General features: G+C 63.5%; 6 protein-coding genes across 18 annotated transcripts in view; 5 read left to right on the plus strand and 1 right to left on the minus strand.

Annotated features, from left to right (window-relative positions):
* Positions 1 to 6,749, plus strand: part of SIK3 (SIK family kinase 3) — an 83,933-nt gene extending 77,184 nt beyond the window's left edge. For all 10 annotated transcript variants that reach the window (XM_054803303.1, XM_054803307.1, XM_054803304.1 and 7 more), the window contains 4 exons: positions 3,384 to 3,547; positions 4,158 to 4,290; positions 4,534 to 4,701; positions 4,981 to 6,749. In XM_054803303.1, the coding sequence (XP_054659278.1) occupies positions 3,384 to 3,547; positions 4,158 to 4,290; positions 4,534 to 4,691 (455 nt within the window). In that variant the 3' untranslated portion in view covers positions 4,692 to 4,701; positions 4,981 to 6,749. The remainder of the gene's footprint in view (positions 1 to 3,383; positions 3,548 to 4,157; positions 4,291 to 4,533; positions 4,702 to 4,980) is intronic.
* Positions 6,750 to 7,717: 968 nt separating this feature from the next.
* On the plus strand, positions 7,718 to 9,585 carry APOA1 (apolipoprotein A1). The gene is made up of 4 exons (XM_054803095.1): positions 7,718 to 7,985; positions 8,186 to 8,241; positions 8,512 to 8,665; positions 8,745 to 9,585. Exons 2-4 carry the CDS (start codon positions 8,199 to 8,201, stop codon positions 9,340 to 9,342), a joined length of 795 nt encoding a protein of 264 aa, XP_054659070.1. The 5' UTR covers positions 7,718 to 7,985; positions 8,186 to 8,198; the 3' UTR covers positions 9,343 to 9,585.
* Positions 9,586 to 10,078: 493 nt separating this feature from the next.
* Positions 10,079 to 10,852, minus strand: APOC3 (apolipoprotein C3). Its single transcript, XM_054802920.1, has 3 exons — positions 10,648 to 10,852; positions 10,385 to 10,511; positions 10,079 to 10,271 (listed from the first exon to the last, which is right to left on the minus strand). Exons 1-3 carry the CDS (start codon positions 10,754 to 10,756, stop codon positions 10,175 to 10,177), a joined length of 333 nt encoding a protein of 110 aa, XP_054658895.1. The 5' UTR covers positions 10,757 to 10,852; the 3' UTR covers positions 10,079 to 10,174.
* Positions 10,853 to 12,139: 1,287 nt separating this feature from the next.
* APOA4 (apolipoprotein A4) lies at positions 12,140 to 13,770 on the plus strand. Its single transcript, XM_054802929.1, has 4 exons — positions 12,140 to 12,213; positions 12,324 to 12,391; positions 12,521 to 12,647; positions 12,755 to 13,770. The coding sequence occupies exons 2-4, from the start codon at positions 12,343 to 12,345 to the stop codon at positions 13,680 to 13,682; spliced, it is 1,104 nt and encodes a 367-aa protein (XP_054658904.1). The 5' UTR covers positions 12,140 to 12,213; positions 12,324 to 12,342; the 3' UTR covers positions 13,683 to 13,770.
* A 454-nt stretch (positions 13,771 to 14,224) lies between these two features.
* Positions 14,225 to 16,594, plus strand: APOA5 (apolipoprotein A5). Of its 3 annotated transcripts, none has more exons than XM_054802928.1 (4): positions 14,225 to 14,389; positions 15,137 to 15,212; positions 15,306 to 15,417; positions 15,613 to 16,592. In XM_054802928.1, exons 2-4 carry the CDS (start codon positions 15,164 to 15,166, stop codon positions 16,523 to 16,525), a joined length of 1,074 nt encoding a protein of 357 aa, XP_054658903.1. In that variant the 5' UTR covers positions 14,225 to 14,389; positions 15,137 to 15,163; the 3' UTR covers positions 16,526 to 16,592. The 3 variants fall into 3 exon arrangements, with proteins under 3 accessions (XP_054658903.1, XP_054658901.1, XP_054658900.1); XM_054802926.1 differs by lacking the exon at positions 14,225 to 14,389 and adding an exon at positions 14,636 to 15,004 and having other exon boundaries at positions 15,613 to 16,594; XM_054802925.1 differs by lacking the exon at positions 14,225 to 14,389 and having other exon boundaries at positions 14,658 to 15,212.
* On the plus strand, positions 16,574 to 20,658 carry ZPR1 (ZPR1 zinc finger). 2 transcript variants are annotated; one of them, XM_054802923.1, is made up of 14 exons: positions 16,574 to 16,882; positions 17,087 to 17,222; positions 17,500 to 17,678; positions 17,852 to 17,922; positions 18,105 to 18,191; positions 18,274 to 18,396; positions 18,538 to 18,591; positions 18,684 to 18,750; positions 19,019 to 19,089; positions 19,210 to 19,299; positions 19,398 to 19,508; positions 19,595 to 19,681; positions 19,949 to 20,014; positions 20,359 to 20,658. In XM_054802923.1, exons 1-14 carry the CDS (start codon positions 16,624 to 16,626, stop codon positions 20,491 to 20,493), a joined length of 1,536 nt encoding a protein of 511 aa, XP_054658898.1. In that variant the 5' UTR covers positions 16,574 to 16,623; the 3' UTR covers positions 20,494 to 20,658. The 2 variants fall into 2 exon arrangements, with proteins under 2 accessions (XP_054658898.1, XP_054658899.1); XM_054802924.1 differs by having other exon boundaries at positions 16,606 to 16,882; positions 17,061 to 17,222; positions 17,588 to 17,678.
* Positions 20,659 to 20,671: the final 13 nt, after the last annotated feature.

The raw sequence follows: 20,671 nt of genomic DNA on the forward strand, positions 1-20,671 counted from the left end.
AGGGACGCTGCATGCTCTTGATATATTGATTCCTGTTGGTCACGTTTGCTATCTTGCATAAGCACTGGGCTAGAAACAGTTCAGCTGCTAGCGTACCCCCACCTGCAGCGGCATGCTCCTTCCCTTAAGAACAGACCCTCGGGCGCTGGCGTTGCCAAAGCTGCCACAGACGTGCACAGCAAGAGTGGCGGCGAAGGCCACCTTGCAGCAGCTCCTCTGGGAAGCAGCAGCAAGGTTCTCGCCCTCCTTGAACTAGAAGGGCTCGATTCAGAAGAAAGCGAGGAGTTTAAGCTTGCCGTTAGTGTCCAAAGAGCTTTTCTGCTAGTTGGAAGCCGTGGCGCCTTTGCTCCTCGGTGGCTGCGTTGGCAGCGGTGCAATGTAAGAGAAATTCCTGCCCGAGCTGTAATTACAGGCCTTCTCTGTATGAAAAACACCGTCCCGGCCCCTCGCTAGGAGGGCTTTGAAGAGAGAGGCTTTCCAGGCTGAGCCGGGTGGATCAGTATGCGCTGCAGGACTGGGCTGTGCTGGTCTCAAGCCACCGGCTTGCCCTTGGCGCAGAGGACCCTATTGCGGAGGAGCAGCATCCAGGGCACAGGAGGCACGGCTTTGTTTGGGGGGACAGCGTGGGTTTGTTGGGAAAGTACTGGGTTGGAACAGGCTGGCTCGGAGGGCAGAGCGGGCATGCCAAGCCCTGGCCCCCCCGAGCGCGGGTGGGGGGCAGGGACGAGGCGTGGCTTTTCTGGACTCCTCTCACATCTCGGATTAGTGACGTGTTCGCTCCCGGACCTCAGTTTCCCTGCAGTGCTTGAAGCACAGAAGGGGAGAATTGCCCCAGGTCAGGCGGAGGTTGGAAGCTCTGGAGCCGTGTTTTGTACCGAATCACGAGTTTGCATCTGAAAACCGTAGACCGTTAGATGAACAAGATTTAATGAAGTCAGAAGCTAAACTTCTGCCCCCGTACTGATGGTGCTAGAACCGGTTACACAAGGGAAGAGGACTTTAGACCACAAGACTTTGTAAATGAGTAAAAGCAAGTAAATGTTTACAAATAGTATTGTGTAAGCCCTTCTGACAGGGCTGTTTGGAGGCCTCACGTAGTAAACTCTGTCCTCAGATGCAACTGCTTGCACTGCTTTCCTCCTGGTTTCAATAACCCACTTGGAATCAGGCCGGGGCCGCTTCGGTTTCAGGCAGAGTCGGCATCTAAGCTGCCTAGGTACGCTCACCTACAGGGAAGTCCTACAAAAGCTCAGTGTACGTGCCCCCGGCGCTCCCCTCGCTCCAGCGTTCCCAAGCGTGCCGTGCACAGGCACCGAGGGGTGACGGGACCTGCCCCGGTCACGCATGGCTCCCCGAGCACTGGTGCTGACAGCTGGCCTTTCTCAGCCACATCCCTGGGGTTTCCCCTGATGTTCTCTATACTGTGTTACAAGGCCGCAGCTTCTCCTGAGAGGGGGGGATGTCTTCTCTTCTGCCCCAGCTCACCAGGCGTGTTTTCCCTAGCACGGGGTGTAACTTTGGGAGTTTTTGTGCCTTCTGAGAGAGTGCATTGACCCTGATCGGAAAGCCCTGGCTTGTCTGTTGAGCATCTGCTGGAGATGGCAGCCTGCAACTGTGAGAGCGCCGACCAAATCTGCATTTAAGATGTGACTAAACCGCCTTTGAACGACTCTGCTCCAGTTTTGCTCGGACCGAGCCGTCGCAGGGCTGGGAACGCTGCCCATGGGAAACCTGCCTCTCCTCAGCACTGGAGGAGCTGAGCTGGCGGCGGTGGCCTTGCCCACGGTGCCAGCGTCACATGCCGTGCCAACACAAAGGCCGCCTGGCACAGGGAGCCCCGTCCCCCATGGATGCGGGGATGAAAAAGGCTTTCCTGCAGGCTTGGGGTGAGGAAGGGAGCGTGCATTCAGGCCATCCTGCCCCTGCGGCCTGAGCTGCGTCCCCAGAGGTGCTGTGCTGGCAAGGGGAAGTGTGGGGTTGTATTTTGGGTCAGGGCTATTCCAGGCCGGTGGGGGGGGACTTGTCCTGCTGTGCCTCGTCCCCTGCAGCACAGGGGCTGGTGCCGGGGGCTCGCATCTGAGCGCGGGCTGTTTGTGGAGCTGGAGGAGCAGGCTGCCGGCCCAAACAACTGTTCCCACAGTTGGAGCAGCGTCCTGAGCAGTGTGTGGGTGGCACTGCTCCACCAACATCTGTTACCTCATGTTTTCCTTCTCGCTTTTCCGGGAAAGCTGACTGTTAACCGCACGTAACCCCACGGTTGTGCAAAGGAAGGGGGAGGCTGGCTGCATCTCCTGCTGCCCCAGGATGGGGTTTTCTGCAGGACGGCCGTGCCTCTGAGGGCGGCGGGGTGTTGGGAGCGGTGTGCTAGCCACGCTCATGTGCCTGGGAGCGGCGTGGAGAGCTTGGGGGGCAGACCGAGCTTGGGATGGGGTCTTGTTTGGATCCAGGTAACTTTGCGGACAGATGCTCTTTGGGGAGCATCTTTCTGGTGTCTGGCAGTTGCAGTCCCAGCCAGGAGGTGTGGTGTCTCAGCACAACGGGAGATCGCTTCCCGCTGGCCAAAGCCCCATGAAAGCAGATAGCTCTGGCCGGGGGATCTACCTGGAGCTGTGTCATTTCAGGGCAGCTCCCTAGTGCTCCTGGCCACGTCGGCATGTTTGTGCTCACAGGACTGCTCACCCAGGGAGAGCTGTTTACGTGTGTCGGACCCAATGATAGGCTTCTCCATACCTCAGGACTTTATTCAAAACATCGTGTACTTGATGACGAGAGGTTTTGCTTGATAGGAATGTAGCCTTTACCCTCGGTCATAAGAGCTTGCAGTGCAGATGGACTTTGCTAGGCAGAATGCTCGTATACTCCTACAGCCAGATTGTAGGAGGGCAGGGAGAAGTCATCTGATAAAAGCGAATATCCTGGCCAACTCTTCCAGCAAGATTATGTTGCTTACAATTGCCAAGGGGCCCTGCTAGAACATCTCGTGTTGGAGGCTGGGGAGATGCTCTTGTGTAACGATGTAGGCGATGCAGGGAGGAGGGCAAGCTCGGGCTCGAGGGGAAGAAGGCGGCAGGGCCGGGAGGCAGGCAGAAAGAGTCTGGTTCCTGTGCTGCGATGCCCCTGTCCCTCCAATTCTAGGCCCCTTTTGTAAACCTAGGTCCCAAAGATCTCGATGCTGTAGGGAGAAACCTGCCCAAGTGCCGTCTGGGTGCTGCATCACCCCAACAAGAGCAGCCGGGGGTCCCTTTCCACCCACCCAGCAGCACGCTGGTCTGCCAGCGATGAGCATCTGTTCGCGCTGTCACATCTCAGACCCATGGTTTTGCGGTGGTGCCGCGAGTTCCTCGTGCTAATCTGTCCTTTTTCTGTCTTGTCTGATTTTCAAGAGTCCGTCGTGGGGAACTGTATGGACAGGAGTTCCCCTGGCCAAGCGATGCAGGTGCCTGACCACAACGGACTGGGCTACCCTGTGCGACCCGCCTCCAGTGAGCACCCGCGGCCCAGGACCCTGCAGAGACATCACACCATTCAGAACAGTGATGATGCCTACGTAGGTTTGAAGAAGCCCGTGCCCGGCAGGGCTTAAGGCGGTGCAGAGCTTCCTTGATGCGTTGTGTGGGTTATGTACAGGGTGTCATATAGGAAAGGCAGCACACGTCCTTGTTTGCTCAACGCTGAAAAATTCAGCCAATTAGACCAATATGGCAGCGCTCCTCCTTGGCTCACGGGTTGCCCCAGGGCTGGGTCTGACCGCAGAGGGCTTTTCAGGCACACCAAGCCCAGCTTTCGGTTCGGTGGTGCTGCTGAACGAGCCGGCTGTGGCAGCCCAGACCTTGACCGAGAGCAGAGAGCGGCTGCTCTGCTTCCCTTGTGGTTTGGGCCGCTGGGAACCATCCTGCCAAACCTCAATGCGTTCTTTGGTGCAGCTCCTTTCTATAAATGAGAAGGGCTCTTCCCTAGTTAGTTCAGTGCCGGTCTGGAAGGGACTTGGGACTGTCCAGTGTATTCTTGTCATCGGCAGGACTTAAGCTGTCCCTGATGTACAGTTTTTACTTGGAAACCCTCACCGAAGGCTTGCAGAAGCTCTTTGGGCAGCATGTCGAGGAGCTGGGGTGCCTCGCCCTGAGCCCCTTTTGACTTGTGCCCTGCTGTCTCCGCAGGTGCAGTTAGATAACTTGCCTGGAATGAGTTTAATGGCAGGAAAAGCACTAAGCTCCGCTCGGATGTCTGATGCTGTCCTCAGCCAGTCGTCACTGATGGCCAGTCAGCAGCTGCGTGACAGGGAGAGCGAGGGTAAGGACCTGGCCGAGCTGCGGGGACGTGGCACGGGGGCACGGGGTGGGTGCTGCTTGCAGTCTCCGTGGGTGCTGCTGTCGGTGGGAGCAGGGATCTAGGCTTTCCAGAGAAACACGAGGCGGCTCCATCCGCGATGTGATGCTTTAGGCCACGGCAGCATGCTGGCCTGATGCCCTCGTTGGAGATGTAAATCCTTAGCGCTCCTTGCGCCAGCTCTGATGCCATCCTTTGACCTTACAGAATGCGGGGAGAGTTTGGAAGGTCAAGAGCATCCCAACCTAGGTGATGGCAACCAGCATCTAAACACCTCCTGTTACCCGTCGACATGTATTACAGACGTCCTGCTGAGCTACAAGCACCCGGAGGTGCCCTTTGGGATGGAGCAGGCAGGGGTGTAGCCAGGAGGGAGTGAGTATTCAGGGGTCCTTCTCTTTCCAGCTGCGCACCTCAAGTTGCCTGGATGGCAGACCCAAAGGCCTCTTGGCCCGACTCTGGCGTGCATCTCCTTCCTCTCTCCGAGGGGAGAGACCGTCAGCTCAGACCTTCCACACTGGCGGCTGTCTGCCACCTCCCTCCCGGGGCGTAGCTTGTGGGTCTGGACTGGGAGCGCGGTGGAGGGCTGCAGAAGCAGAATTCACCATTCCCCGGTGTCTCCTAACATCTCTGCTGCTTCTCTCTCTCTCGCAGGTTTTCTGTACAGCTTTGAAACGAAAAGGTCCATTTTAAACCAACAGTATCTAGCAGCATTGCGCCAAATTGCCGTAGTATTTCTGACTAACTGGAATACCATGGCCCCTTTCCTCATAATCAGTTCATCCAGTGTGTTGTTCCTTTGGTTTCTTTCATTTTTGCCATATTTGCCTGTAACTCCAGCTATCACGGAAATAACCAGAGAACCCGAGTCCTACACGACATCGGCAGAGGATTCACGGAGCCTGAGCACTGAGTCTGGTTTTGGAGGGCTTGGACTGACCGGGGCCCGGCAGCCCCTGGGGCCGCTCTGGCCCTCCGCTGCTTCGGCACTGCAGGGATGGGACTGAGCCTCCCTGGAGCCGGCCCCGGGGGGGGACGAGCGGGGCTCCCCGAGGGGCCCCGGCAGCAGATCCCGTGTCCCAGCCCCGGGGCTCCGGCCGAGCGAGCAGCCGGCGGGGAACACCCGCCCCTGGTGCAATACGCTTCTTGTCTCATCTTTGTCTGCTTCTGTTCCTTCTCTCCATCTGTCGGTGTGCTGAGAGGATCACCTCTTCCCCGCACCCCCAACCTTTTCTTTTCAAATCCGCATACGACTTGGGGTTGGTTTGGTTTTTTTTTTTCCTGGCTTAATGTAGGGAAGACAGATTTTTTTTTCCTTTGTTTTCGTAGCTTCTCCTCCTGATCATGTAGGAATTGTTTTTTGGTAAATGTTGTTTTATTATTATTGTTATTAATAAAAGGCAAAAGGAATTTCTGTTTGAGAGAAATTTTTAACTAGATTCTGTTCTATATGAATTGTGACTTGCACCTTTTGTTCAAAGTATTTTATTTCTTTTAATGACATTGTACTTGTGACTGGTTTTCTCTCTCGTGCCAGTGGCGACAGTGGTATTCTCCTTTATACAGTTCAGCCGTGCGTAGATCTCTTCTTTGTCCTTCTTTCCATCATCCTTTCCTTGGCGGATAGAGCGCGAAGGCCCCCCTCCCCCCCCCGGCAGGGGCTCGGGAGCACTCGGTGTCATCATTGCCTTTGGGACTTCACAAGCTACAGCTCCAATTCTTCTTATTGACACTTTTCTGGAATATTTTTAAAAAAAGAAAAAAAAAAAAGAAAAATCGACCCAGCCCTCCTGAATTTGCACAGAAGGGAGCGTGAAACCAGCACGGCAGAGGTGACTTTGCTATCCTTGCCCCACGCCTCCTCCCGGCCTGCCCCTTCTCCCCTGCCCCGGGACAGCGGCGCTAACCGGCTCTGCCAGCCCAAGAACCGGAGAGGAGAGAAACTCCACGGCTGCTTAGCGGCTTCGCCAGCCGGTTGCATCCCCTCGCTCCTGCCGAGGAGCCAGGCGGGGTTTGCCGGGGCCTGAGCGGGGAAACACTGAAAGCCTTTTCGCTCTGTACCTTTGGTTTGTTTTCCTTTTGTTTACATGACACTGTATTTCTGGGAGAGTCGACGGCCACCCTACAGCAAGCAGCCGAAACAGCAGGGACTCGCTTAACCGTGCCATTTTGCAGTATCACACTTTTTTTATCATCGCTTTGTATTGTAGTAATCAATACGCGCAGTATATGTTGAATGTATATTAATATACTTTGCTATTATTTCTGTTTTTTGGAAATGTCAGAAGTATTTTTTTTCTTCCTCAGTTATGTTGGACTAAAAAAGTTTCAGTAAATCTTCAGTCCATTTTTTGTGGGTCACTTGCAACTAGTCAATTAGTTGGACAGTGGGATCATGACAAAATAAAACCACGATTATGATCTTCCCTGGCCTCCTGTTTGCCTTGTTGCTCAATGCCTCTGCTGCGGAGGCGGAACAGCCTCGGCCCTCGGGGTGGCCGGGGGCGAAAGCTCAAGGTGCCGCGGCTGCTGCGCTCACTCCCGGCCTGCTCCGGAGCCGCCCTGCTGCCTCCATCCCTCCATCCCCACCTTTGGCACGACAGGGCCTTGCGCACCTCGACCTCACCCCTGTCGCAAGGCCGGGAGCACGGCTGTTCGCTTCCCTGCCCTTTCTCGCAGGGCTGTGGATCAAAGCCCTGGTGTCGAGCGTGTCTTTCCAAAGCCGGGCTTTTCCCAGGAGTGGGGCAGCTCTGGGGGGAAGGCGTGGGGCTGGGGAGGGCGGCGCGGGAAGGGAGCTGCACCCCCAGCGTGCTGCAGTGCCGCAGGGGAAGGTGAAGCCAATGCAGCCCCCAGTGAACCAGCCTGGGCTCGGGGCCGCTCTGAAGCAGCGGGCAGCTTTGCCGGGGCATTAACCGCCCCCTCCTGCTGCCCTCGCACTCCTCTGCCCCTTCCTCCCCCGTCCCCCCACCTTCACCCACGCTCACCCCCGCGCACTCGGTTCCTGCAGGTCCCCGGGCTGGTGGCAGTGGGATGGGGCAGCACCTTGGTTTGGCCACGGAGCGGTTTTGGGGTGACTGCGGCCAGGCTGGTGTCTGCTGCAGGCTGAGCCTTTGGTCCCACTGCGTGCGCGGGGGGCATGGCTCCCTGGACCTCTGCGTCAGGGACGCACTGGGGAAAAGGGGGTGGTGTGACAGCATGGGTCTCACCGGCCGGGGGATGGAGGGGGCAGAGACCCACAGCAGCAGAGGGCAAGGGGCTTGGGTACAGCAGGCCAAATCCCTGCGGGTCTAAACCTTGTCCCCGGGCTGCCGGCCAATCCCCGGGGGCTGCCGAGAGGCCCCAGCAAGGCCGCAGCGGCGAGCAGGAATCTGGGTCACCGGGAGCGTAAACAGGCTCCTTGGCCGGCGAGCCACGTCCCGCGGGGAGCTCCTGTTTGCTCGCCGCCCCTGCCAAGCCGGCGCTCCTCGGTGCTGGCCCACGCGCGCGATCCTTGAACTCTATGCGCCACATCGCCCACACCGGGGAGCGACTTCTTGGGCCGCGAGCGCTGGCTTATCTCCGGCGAGAACTGCCCCCTCCTGCATAAATACCGGCGGCGGGGAAGCGGCCGGCTCAGACGGGACGACCGGCAGCGCAGCAGCAGCAGCAGGAGAGAGCTGGTAAGAGCCCGGGCTGCTCCCAGGGCTCCGAGCCCCCGCGGCGCCGCAGAGGATGGAGTCCTGCCGCTCCTGGGATGTGGCAGCACCCGTCCCACAGGCTTCGCCCGCGGACCCCTTGTGCCGGGGTGGGGGGCTCGGCTCCCACTGGGGCCGGCTTTGCCGGGGGCTTCCTACACCCAAGTCTCTCGCTCTGCCCCCAGGTTCAGCGCGAAGATGAGAGCGGTGGTGGTGGCCCTCGCCCTGCTCTGCCTGACGGGTAGGTCCACGCGGGGCTGGGGCTGGGGCTGGGGCGGCAGCTGCAAACCCCCACGGGACAGAGCAGGACGGGGCAGCCGAGCCCGACGCGAGCGGCGCTGGAAGCACCTGGCTTCCGAAGCGCTTTGCGAGTCAGGCTGCTGCCAAGCGGCTTCCCGGTCCCGGGCAGGACCCGGGGCGGCGACGGGCAGGGCAGCAGGGCTGGAGCCGTCCCCGCCACGATCCCACCGCGGTCCCCGCCTGTCCTGAGCACACCGGTCTCTCCCTGCAGGCACCCAGGCCCGCTACTTCTGGCAGCACGATGAACCCCAGGCGCCCCTGGACCGCCTCAAGGACATGGTGGACGTGTACCTGGAGACAGTGAAGGCCAGTGGCAAGGATGCCATTGCCCAGTTCGAGTCCTCCGCCGTGGGCAAACAGCTGGAGTAAGTGGGGGGGCGCATGGCGGGAGGGCTGGCGGGGGGTCCCCGGGCACCGTGCGTGACCTCCCTGCGCTCCCCCCAGCCTGAAGCTGGCCGACAACCTGGACACGCTGGGCGCAGCCGCCGCCAAGCTGCGGGAGGACATGGCCCCCTACTACAAGGAGGTGCGGGAGATGTGGCTGAAGGACACCGAGGCCCTGCGCCAGGAGCTGACCAAGGACATGGAGGAGGTGAAGGAGAAGATCCGGCCCTTCCTGGACCAGTTCTCTGCCAAGTGGACGGAGGAGCTGGAGCAGTACCGCCAGCGCCTGGCGCCCGTGGCCCAGGAGCTGAAGGAGCTCACCAAGCAGAAGGTGGAGCTGATGCAGGAGAAGCTGACCCCAGTGGCCGAGGAGGCTCGGGACCGCCTGCGCGGGCACGTGGAGGAGCTGCGCAAGAACCTGGCACCCTACAGCGACGAGCTGCGGCAGAAGCTGAGCCAGAAGCTGGAGGAGATCCGGGAGAAGGGCATCCCCCAGGCTGCCGAGTACCAGGCCAAGGTGGTGGAGCAGCTCAGCAACCTGCGTGAGAAGGTGACGCCCCTGTTGCAGGACTTCAAGGAGCGCCTCACCCCCTACGCTGAGAGCCTCAAGACCCGCTTCATCACCCTCCTGGACGACCTCCAGAAGAGCGTGGCCTGAGCTGCCGGCCGGCGTGGCCAGGGACTGACCCCAGCCCCGCTCCCGCAGCCGCCCCGGGGCCGCTGCCCAGGGTGCTTCCCCCCGGGGGGACTCTGGGGACGGGCTGCAGGAGCTGCGGGCCAGGCCAGCCCCGGGGCATCCTCCCTGGGGACCCCCTCCTCCTTTCCTGCCTCCTCCCCTTCCCTGAACCGGCATCCGTCTCAGCTTTGCCTTCCTTGTGTCAAATAAACACGACTTAAGTTATTGGAGCTGGCTCGGTCTTTGCAGTGGATGCTGGAGGGGGGCAGCCCGCACACAGCGCTGGGGGCGAAGGGTGCTCTGGGCGGGGGGTGCCGGGGGAACCCAGCGGGAACGGGGGGACAGGGAGCCGGCGGGGAGGGCGGCCTGGGCTCTCCCTGCCACTGAGCCCAGCTCTGCCCAGGGTGCAGCCGGGCTTGGCCCCGCACTTGGCTCTCCCGGCACAAAGGGCTCTGCCGGGGCGGTGGGGCACGGCAAGGAGCTGGTTTTGCAGAAGCTGCTGGACCCCCCTGGCTCGTGGCAGCGGCACCCAGCTCCTGCTACCCTGGGCACGTGCACCTGGGGTGGTGGCACGCGGTGCTCGCCCCATGGCGAGGGGTCCTGGCACCCCGACACGGCCACGCACAGCCCCAGCGCTGGCGTCTGTCCCAGCCCTTCCTCGCCCCCGCAGTGCGCGCTCCTCCTCGCCGCCCCCCCAGTGACGCCGCCACCACAGCCGTCTGCTTCAGCGCCACTTTATTGCAAAAACTGCCACAGTGGGTGGGGAGCCAGGGGGACCCCGGCCCGGCCGGACCCCGGCCAGCCCCTGGTGGGGTTACGCGGCCGGCGTCCGCTTCCAGAGCTCCACCAGCTGCTCCTTCAGCCAGGCCAGCCGCTGCTTCGCCAGGTCCACGTTGTCCGACAGCCATCGCCTGCAAGGGGAGGGGGGGTCAGAGCCGCACACCCACCGGGCCCCCCCATGGGCAGCGGGATGGCAGCGGGGACGGGTGCCCAGGCTGAGGTTGGGGAGGGACACGGGGGGCACCTGGCTTGCTGAGCCACCTCTGACTCCTGCACCATGCTGAAGGTGCTCTTGGCCATGGCCGTGGCTTTCTGGGCGTACTCCTGCACCTTCCTCACCAGCGCCTCCGGCTCCCTTGGCGCATCGGCCCCTGCAAGCGCAAGCCTCATGCGAGAGGGGGGATGGGGCCACGGGGCCGTGCCCCCCCCAAACCTCCCCCGCGCATGCACCCCAGCACCCTGAGCCCCGTCCCCCTCATCCTGCCGCGGCCCTCGCCCGTCCCTTACTTGCTCCGGCGGCCAGGACGGCCGTGCAGACGAGCGCGAGCAGGAGCGACGCCTTCATGGCTGGGGAGAGAGCAGAGCACGTGGCACGGGGCAGCAGGCAGGGGCCCATGTGCCCGCGGGGGTCCTGACCCCGACCCCGTCCCCTTCCTGGCGCAACCCTCGCCGTGGGCTTCCCTGCTCACCTGCGCCGGGCTCTGCTACGCGGGGGCAGCCCTGGGCTCCCACTTTATACCCTCCCTACAGCCGCCTCGGGGGGGTTTGTGCAAAGGTCAGGGGCGGTGGGGCTGGCCGGGGAGGGGGCGCGTCTGCAGAGACCGTGCTGGTCTGTGCTGCAGAGGGGCCTGCCTCCCGGCCACGCGTTGGGAAATCCCCTGGGGACCAAGGCAAGAGCCCGGGGGGCTCTGCACATGTCTGCGTGTGTGCACATGCGTGTGCATGCCTCCACATGTGCGTGTGCACACGTATGTGCATGCTGGTGCGTGTGCGGCCGGCCCAGTGCCCGCTGCCGGGTGCACCATGGCGAGGGCAGCCGTGGGGATGGGCCTGGGGCTGGCGTGGGCACGCACAGCACGAGGGTGACATCCAGTGGCACCGGCCCTGGGACCGATGCCACCTCTGCCTCGGGGCACCGTGAGGGGCCCTGGGGGCACCCAGGAGGCACAGGCGGATGCTGCGTGCCCGGGTTGCGCCCTCCGGACGTGGGGCACCACAAAGGCTCTTTGGACCTTGGCATCGCCGGCGGTGGCCGATCCCTGTCCCTGTGAGCCGTGCCCTTCGCCCCAGCCGTGACACATTGCTGCTGGGAGAGAGTCCGCCGGGGTGTGGGTGGGCTGAGCTGCATCCCCAGGCGTGTGCCGAGAGCGGGATGCCCGCGGGCAGGGACACACGCGGGTCCCAGCTCAGGTCAAGAGCACGCTGGCACCACATGGTTGCAACGCCCCGCAGCTGCGGGGTCCTGGCCATACCCAGGGCTTCACCCAGGAGCCCGCGCTCGAGGGGGCGATGCTATCGCGTACATACAGAGTCTCGTGTGCCCCCGTGCATCCATCACAGCGTCCCCCCGTGCCCGTGCCCTGCCCCACCGCGCATCCCAGGCACAGCGCAGCGGGCAGCAGGGCTGAGGGTCCCCGCAGCCTCCCCCAGACCCCATGCCTTGCCACGCCACGCTTCCCGGGTGCCACGCAGCCATCTGCGATGCCATCGCTGCATCCTACAGGGATGCAGAGCTGGGGGCTGCCCCCTGTGCTGTGCTGTCCCCTCCGCCCCAGGGCCCCTGCCCCCAGGAGGGGCTCAGCCCCGAGGCGCCCATACGTACCCCCCATCCCCTCTCTGCCCTGGCCCCTGGCACACCGCTGGGAGCTGGCAGGGCTGCGGGTGATGTCAGGGCTGCAGGTGATGTCAGGGCTGCGCGCACGTCAGGCGCTTCCACGTCGCGACCTTGCTAAAGTCCAAGCCCGGGGCCTGTGTCACAGGCCTGCGTGGAAGCCGCCAAGGGTGCTCAGGCTGCATAAATAGCGTCCGGGCGCTTCCCCGGCACAGCAGGTACCCGCACCCAGCGCAGTGCAGGTGAGCGGCTGCGCAGAGGGCTAGGGAGAGACGGTGGCCGCATCGCCTGCGGTGGGGGGGGAGCTGCCAGTCCCCGGGGCTCCCTTCATCTCCGCTCTGTGCTCCCGCAGGCATCCCCCAGCACTCAGGATGTCTCCGAAGGCGGCCGCCCTTGTCCTGGTGCTGCTCGCGGTCTCAGGTGAGGCAGCGTGCGGGTCGCCGGTACCGGGAAGGTGGTCCCGCCCTGGGGCAGGGTTGGGGACCTGATGTCCCCGGGGGAGCCACCGAGCGGGATTGCGCCGGCGCTGATCCCAGCATCCGCTTGCAGGGATGCGGGCTGACGTCAACCCGGACGAGGTGGCCAGCGTGCTCTGGAAGTACTTCACCGAGCTGGGCAGCAATGCCAAGGAGACGGTGGACCAGCTGCAGCAAGCCGAGATCACCAAGCAGCTCAAGTGAGTGGAGCCACGGGCTGCGGTGCCGGGGCAGGGGGACATGACGATGCTGGGCAGGGGAGGGGGCTGTGGGCACACCGGGGTGCTGACGTCCGCCCTCTCCCCAGCACCCTGCTGGAGAGCAACCTGCGGAGCGTTAACTCGTACGCCGAGGACCTGCAGCGGCGGCTGGTGCCCTTCGCCACGGAGCTGCAGGCGCGGCTGGCACAGGACTCGCAGCGGCTGAAGGAACAGATCCGGCAGGAGCTGGCGGAGCTGCAGGCCAAGCTGGCGCCCTACGCCGATGAGGTTCACCAGCAGATCGGCACCAACATCCGCCAGCTGCAAGCCAAGATGAGCCCCTACGCCGAGGAGCTGCGCTCCCAGGTGGACCGCGGGGCCGGGGAGCTGCGGCAGGCACTGGAGCCCTACGCCGCCGAGCTGCGCGACCGGCTGCAGGACAACGCCGAGAGCATCCAGGCCTCCCTCAGCCCCTATGCCGACCGGCTGCAGCAGCAGATCGACGGTGGGGTGGAGAGCCTGAAGGAGCAGCTGGCTCCCCTGGCTGACAAGCTGAAGGCGCAGGTGGGGCAGAGCGTGGAGGAGCTGCGGCGGGGGCTCAGCCCCTACGCCCAGGAGGTGCAGGACGGCCTCAACCGGCAGCTGGAGAGCCTGACGGTGCAGATGGAGCGGGCGGCGGAGGAGCTGCGTGCCCGCCTGGCCGCCAGATCGGAGGAGCTGCGAGCCCAGCTCAGCCCGCTGGCCCAGGAACTGCGGCAGCTGGCGAGCAGCGACGCCGAGAACCTGCAGCAGCGGCTGGCCCCCCTGGCCCAGCAGCTGGACGAGCGCGTGGGGCAGACGCTGGAGGCTTTCCGGCAGCAGGCAGCCCCCTTCGGCGAGGCCTTCGGGCAGCAGCTGGTGAAGCGGCTGGAGGAGATGCGGGGGAAGCTGGACTCGGGCGCCGCTGGCGTGGAGGACCACCTGGAGCTGCTGGAGAAGGAGGTGCGGGAGAAGGTGGCTGCCTTCCTCAGCACCGCCAAGCCGCCGGAGAACTGAGCCCCCCCCCCCGGCACCACGTCCCCCCGTACCACGAGTGTTGATGGCCGCTGCCGGCAGCGGAAATAAACTGGCCCCTCGTGATGCATGTGCTGGTCGGTGTCCGTCCTTCCCCGCACCCACCCCGCCGTCCTGCCCCGGGATGGGCAACCTGGGGCGCCCGGTCCAGCTGCTCCGAGGGGAGAGCGTCACCCCTGAATTCGGGTCCCCAGACACAGAGAGAGAGGTGGGGCCAGGCGGGTGGGGGGGTCTCACTCCCTGGCGCAGGGACGTGGGACAGGAGTGCGGCCAGGGCTGCTGGGGGCAAGCCCGCGCATCCGCGCGGGTGAGGGAGCGGAGCGGACTTTGGTGCCACAGGAGTGTTGGTGACCGCTCGGTGTTTCGCCCCTGTGGCACGCCGGACTCTGCCCTCCAGGGCAGGATACCCGCACCCCAGCCCCACCGGGGAGATGTCGGTCCCAGCGGGTCCCCCGTTTGCTGGGTTGCTTCAGTGCAAACATTGCAGCGCTCTCCTGATTTAAAAGCCTGGCATCAGCCACCGCCACTCTTTACGGGGACGAGACCCAAGCTGGAAACGTTGGCGGTTTTTTGCCCAGGGAAAAAGGCAACTTGCAAAGGAAACACACCAAAACGCGGCAGGTTTGGTGTCCCGGCGGGAAGCGGGGCCGTGCAGCTGGCGGTTTGCGAGCAGGCAGCCCAGACGCAAGGTGTGCTCTCTTGCCCGGACTGCGGGCATGGCCACTGCGCCCGTTCCACCCTTCCCTGGCACAGCCGGAGCCGGGCTCATCCTCCCACACCCGCCCCGGCCCCATCCCGGGGGTGCAGGCTCCCTTTTCCCCCCGGTTTGGGCTGCGAGCTCCTGTGAGACGAGTGGCCAGCCGGTGAGCCGCAGCTGGTGGGTGTCCCCGTCCCGCTGCTCCGCACCCCCTCGCCACCCTGGCAGCTCCCATCCACCGTTTGCTCCGCGATGCAAAGGTCGGCTGCGAGGGCAGGGTCATCCTCGTCCCGAGACGGTGGGACGGGAGCGGCGTGGGGCAGGCGAAGGGGCGGCCGGCGGTCAGATGACCGGCCCCCACGTCACCTCTCAGGAACGTCCGTGGACCTCCACGTTGTGTTTACACGGAGTGAGGTCCAAAAGGCCTAGCCCTGTGGATGCACCTTATCGCCCGTGCCTCTCTGCCTCCCGCCGGCTGTATATAAAGTGCACCACGGGCCGGCTCCCAGCAGGAGGGACACGGGAGGCAAGCAGGAGCCGTGGCGAGCAGGGCCGCCTCATACCTGGTTTGACGGTGTCCGGCCGGAGGAGCTGGCCGTCATCTCGCGTGCGTGCCGGTAGCGTTACGGGGGGACGCCAGGAGCGAGGGCCTCGCGGAAAGCAAGTGAGGGGGGCGAGACCTGCAGCACGGTGTGAGCCAACGCGCTCCCTTCTCCTTCCCTCTCTCTCCCCCCTGCAGTGTGGCGGCACGCCGGCTGGGCAGACCATGCCTCTGAAGGCTGCGCTTCTCCTTGCCCTCCTGGCCACCTTACCAGGTGGGTGTTGTGGCTGGTTGCCGTGGGACAGGGCAGAGCCGGGGGCGGGCAGCGCCACGGCCGCCCCGCTCACCGCTGCCATCCTGCCCGCAGTGTTGCGGGCCGAGCTGGCACGCAGCGGCTTCTGGGAGTACCTTGGCCAGCTGACGAGTGACAAGGAGAGCCCGGAGCACGGCCGGAGCAGCAAGCTGGGCAGGGACATCGCGTGAGTACACCGCTCCGGGGGCTCGCCCTGCAGCGCCCACCCCGACACACGTTGGCCCCCATTTTCTCCTTCCCCGGGGACAGAAAAGCGCAGGGGGGTGGCCCTGGCGGCTGCCAACAGCTTTTATTAGGGGTGTGTCAGGGCAAAGCGGGGGCTCCGAGGTAAGCCGGTCACCATGTCTGCTGTCTCGCACAGAAACCTGAAGGAGAGTCTTCAGGATGGGGTCAGCTACATGGGAAACGTCCTGGGGAAGCTGGCGCCCCTCAACAGAGACCTCCAGCCCCGGCTCTACCAGGACTCAGACAGCCTGCGGAAGCTCATCAGGAAAGAGCTGGAGAGCCTGCGGGTGAAACTGTCCCCGTACGTGGACGAAGTCCACCACAAGGTCGGCAAGCACCTGGAAGATCTTCGCTACCGGCTGCAGCCGTTCACGGAGGAGCTCCTGGACCAGGTGTCCCTGAAAGCCCGGGAGCTCCGGCGGCACCTCATGCCTGGCCAGGAGGCGACGGCTCAGCTCCTGGAGGGCGCGGACGAGGTCCAGAAGTTCATGGCTCACTACGCCGACAAGATCACGCTCCACACTGACCAGGTGAAGGACATTTTCCAGCCCTACGCAGACAGGCTGGTGACCGAGATCCACCGCAACGTGGAGGAGCTGCACAGGAACGTGGTCCCTCACACCCGGGCCAGCCCGGAACAGCTCAACCAGTACATCCAGGAGCTCTCTGCAAAGCTGACCCGCAACGCGAGGGACCTCCACCAGCAGATCCAGAGGAACCTGGAGCAGCTCAAGCTGAAGCTCAGCCTCTACCCCGGAGGCCTCCGGGAGCCGACAGCCCCTGCAGACCGCTACACGGAGGAGCTGGCCCGGGAGGTGCAGCGGCGGGTGGAGGAGTTCCGGAGGGACACGTACGTCCAGATCCAGGCCTTCACCCAGGCCCTCGACCAGGAGACGGAGGAGATGAGGCTGAAGCTCTCGTCTCGGCCCTCCCACCCGGGGGACCTGCAGGACGGGCCGCCCCCCGTGGAGGACCTGCACGCCCGCCTTGACGCCCTCTGGAGAGACCTGGCCCACAGCCTGAGCGAGCGGGGCGGCGAGGCCCGCTGACGGGCCGGGGCCGGGGGCAGGGGGCCGGGGCCGGGGCCGGGGGCAGGGGGCGGGGGCCGGGCCGCTCCGGTCGAGCTGAACCCAATAAAGGCGCCGCCATGGGGGACCGGGCCCGGGGCGAGCCGTCTCCCGCCTCACGTGACCGGCCCGCCTCACGTGACCGGCCCGCCTCACGTGACCGCGCAGCGCGCAGGCGCGGCGGGGAGCGGTTCCGGCGGTATCGGCATCATGTCGGCGCTGGGGGCGGTGGAGGCGGCGCGGGGGTCCCGGGGGTCCCTGTTCCGGCCCCTCAGCGCCGAGGACGGCGAGCAGCGCCCGGCCGAGATCGAGTCTCTGTGCATGAACTGCTTCCGAAACGTGAGGGAGGAACGGGGCGGGCGCGGGGGGCCGGCGGGGCCTGCCAGGCCCGGCCCGGGGAAGGGCCTGCCGGGGGCTCGGGGACCGGGCCCGCCCGGGGGCGTTGGCGGGGATACGGGGACTGGGGGAGCTGGCGCCCCGAGGAGCCGGGTTCCCACGAGGCCCCTCGCTGCCGCAGGGGGTGACGCGGCTCCTGCTCACCAGGATCCCCTTCTTCAAAGAGATCATCGTCAGCTCCTTCGCCTGCGACAGCTGCTCCTGGTCCAACACGGAGATCCAGTCCGCGGGCAGGATCCAGGAGCAGGGCGTGCGCTACACCCTGGCCGTCACCTCCCGCCAGGTGAGCGGGGGCTCCCCTCTCCTTCCCCCCTTCCCCGCATCGGTGCTGGTGCCGCCCGTGTGCCGGGGCGGTGGGGAGCTGCTTTGCCCGTGCCTTGTGCGCGCCTCCGTCCCTCGCGAGCTGGCCTTGCTCGAGCAATAAAGCGTTTGTCTTCTGTGCCGCTTGAGAAATCATGTCATTTGTTCGGCAGCGACCACCTAAAGCCCAAAACGCGCGTATTTCCTGCGTGAACGGAGGGGCTGTGAGAGCTGGCCTGCAGCTGACGCTGCTTTGGCAGGCGCTGCGTGCCCCGGTGTGGCTGCTTTGCGTGGGGCATCCCGGGCCTGTCGGGGATCCTGACGCTGCTCCTCGACTGTCGTGTGCAGGACATGAACCGGGAGGTAGTGAAGACCGACTGTGCCACGGCTCAAATACCAGAGCTGGACTTTGAGATCCCTGCTTTCACCCAGAAGGGAGGTGGGTGCGCAGGAGGCAGCGGGTGAGGACCCCAGCGGGGTCCGTTGGGTCAAATTGGCTCGACAGGGCCAACGTGCGGAGGCTGCCAGGGATCGCTATGAGCTGGCAGGGCGGGTAGCGCCGCTGCCGTGTGCTTACCGGTGCCGTCACTTCTGTTTTCTTCCCTTCGCAAGTCCTTACCACCATTGAAGGGATAATTGACAGAGCTGTCGCGGGCCTGGAGCAGGACCAGCCCGTCCGCAGGGTAAGATGCCGGGGAAGGGGATGCTCCTCAGGGATGCCTGCTCGGGAAGTGCTTATTTTGTTCATCCTGGGTGTTGCACGCCACCGATGAGGAGAGCGTAGGGGGCTCTCTGGTTTGTGTTGCTGTTGTCTTCAGCCCTGGGCCGCCCCTGGCATCAGTCTCAAGCGTGTCCTCTTTTGCAGGCGACGGACGAGGAGGTGGCAAGTAAAATCGATGAGTTCATCAGTAAACTGAAGCAGCTGAAAGAAGTACATTCCTCCTTCACCTTTGTGAGTATGCGCAAGCGTGCAGCCCCTCTCTGCACGGGTGGGGAGGCGTGGGGCGGCTTCCCAAGGCTTCCTTTTCCTGCAGATCATAGACGATCCTTCAGGGAACAGCTTTGTGGAGAACCCTCACGCGCCACAGAAGGATGACGCTCTTGTGGTCACTCGCTACAGGAGGACTCCGCAGCAGGCTGCCATGCTGGGGCTGGAGGTAACGGCGAGCTGCCACAGTGTTGTCAGCCAGCGGGCCCACGTGCGCTGGGGCAGTGGGGCCGATCGGCCCCCTCGCTCTCTGGGAGACCCTGAATTAAGGAACAGAAATTAATGCTGCCTCTGCTGCCCCCTCTTGCAGGGAGAGGAGTTGGATGAGAAGGCGGCCGATCCCGCGGAGGATCTGAGGAATGAGGTGGGTGACTCTGTGGTGCAGCGGCGGCCGTGCCGGGGTGACTGGCACCCAGGACGGGCTTTCTGATTCTGCTTTCCATTCCTGTGACCCAGGTACTGCAGTTCAACACCAACTGCCCCGAGTGCAACGCCCCAGCTAACACAAACATGAAGCTAGTGCGTATCCTTTAGCGGGTGCCCTCTGCGGGGCTCTGCATGGAGGCCGGCGCGGGGGTGAGAGTCACTCTGTGCACTGACCTGGGTCTCTTCTGCTGCACCCATAAGGCAGGAATAAATTATTTCTAGTAGAGCCCGTCAGGGTGTACATGTGTCTCCATGACGCTCCCAACTTGCCAGCGAGCTCCTGCAATGCCTTGGAAAGGACTGAGGCTGCAAGGAGGGTGCAGGCACTCTCCTTCCCTTGAGTTTTCCTTGACTGCCTGCTCCAGAAATCCCACACTTCAAGGAAGTGATTATCATGGCCACAAACTGCGACTCCTGTGGGCACAGGACAAATGAGGTGAGGTGGAAAACCCTTAAGCCCTGGGCTAAGGCACCATCCCCGGGTTTGGAAGGTAAACGCTCTTAGGGCGTGATTTAAGTCTAAAAGTCCACGAAGCTGAGTGCCGCGTGTTCCCAGGTGAAGTCTGGAGGAGCAATCGAACCACAGGGCACCAGGATTACCCTTAGGATTACAGACCCTTCGGATATGACGAGGGACATCCTCAAGGTACCGTGCCTTTGGATACCCGCCCTGTCCTCCCGTGGCGGGTGCGCGGGGCCCAGCTGTCCCTCAGCGAGGGGCTCACGGGGTGCTCGCCCTCGCAGTCGGAGACGTGCAGCGTGGAGATCCCAGAGCTGGAGTTTGAGCTGGGGATGGGAGCGCTGGGGGGGAAGTTCACCACGCTGGAAGGGCTGCTGAAGGACATCAGAGAGCTGGTGAGTGGTCCTGCGCTGCTGCCTGCTGGGGGGGCTCTGAGCTGGGGGGCTCTGAGCTGGCTGAGCGAGTGGCTCCACTCTTCCAGGTTGAGAGAAACCCCTTCACTCTGGGGGACAGCTCTACGCCCAGCAAAACGGAGAAGCTGCAAGAGTTCATTGGAAAACTGTGCGAGGTGAGCGCGCTCTTAATTTTCCACGCTCCGCGACGTGGCTTTCGCCACTGTCGCTGTAGCTACGATGTGTTTAACTGAGCTCCTTGGCGAGTGTCGCTGTATTTTTCTAGCTGTTCCGCCCTTGACCCATCACGTCCTTGCTTGTCGTATCAGTCTGTTGGTGGCTTTTAACTGAGGAAAATGTTAGAACTATCTAAAGCTGCAGAACATCTTGGTCCCGAAGGGTCAGAAAGAGCCTTAATGCCTGGACGTGCTCTCTTTTTGCAGATCACAGAGGGAAAGAGAAAAGCTCACTTCATCATGGATGACCCTGTGGGCAACAGCTATCTTCAGGTACGGTCTGAACTCCTCGAAGTCTCCAGAGCCGTTTTGAGTGGATTTTCCCCTTTGTGTCGGGGGGGGCAGGGTTTCCTTTGGGGCTGTGGTAGCGAGCAGGTTGCCGCAGGCTCCGTCCAGGGAGACTGCTGCTGGCTTTTGGAGGAAAAGAAGATGGGAGTGGTACCCGCTCCCTGGGCAGTCCCGGGGCTGGGAACGTGGTGCTCTCTGTGGGGTGACAGACAAGCGTCGCCCTTGTTGGGGGGGGGCACACCTTGTCTGAAGCCCCCCGCCATCGCTGGGCGTGGGGGCTGACGCTCTGAGGAGAGGGCTGCGACGGAGGCCTCTGTCTCGCCCCGCAGAACGTGTACGCCCCAGAGGAGGACCCGGAGCTGAAGGTGGAGCGCTACGAGCGCACATTTGAGCAGAACGAAGAGCTGGGCCTGAACGACATGCGGACGGAGGGCTACGAGTCCCAGGGAGCCCCTGGCCGGTAGCTGGGCACGGCCGGAGCCCTTCAGCCTCCTCCCCTGCTAACTCCGGGGACCAGGACCGGTTCGGGGCCGGGGTCCCTCTCCCCTTCCCCACGGCGCGTACGGCTGGTGTGTCGGGGGGAGCGCCGGGTCTGGGGGCTGCGCCCCAATAAAAGGTTTTGAACGGAGGGACGGTGTGTGC

Source organism: Grus americana, chromosome 24 (assembly GCF_028858705.1).
Source record: "Grus americana isolate bGruAme1 chromosome 24, bGruAme1.mat, whole genome shotgun sequence".
NCBI lineage: Eukaryota > Metazoa > Chordata > Aves > Gruiformes > Gruidae > Grus > Grus americana.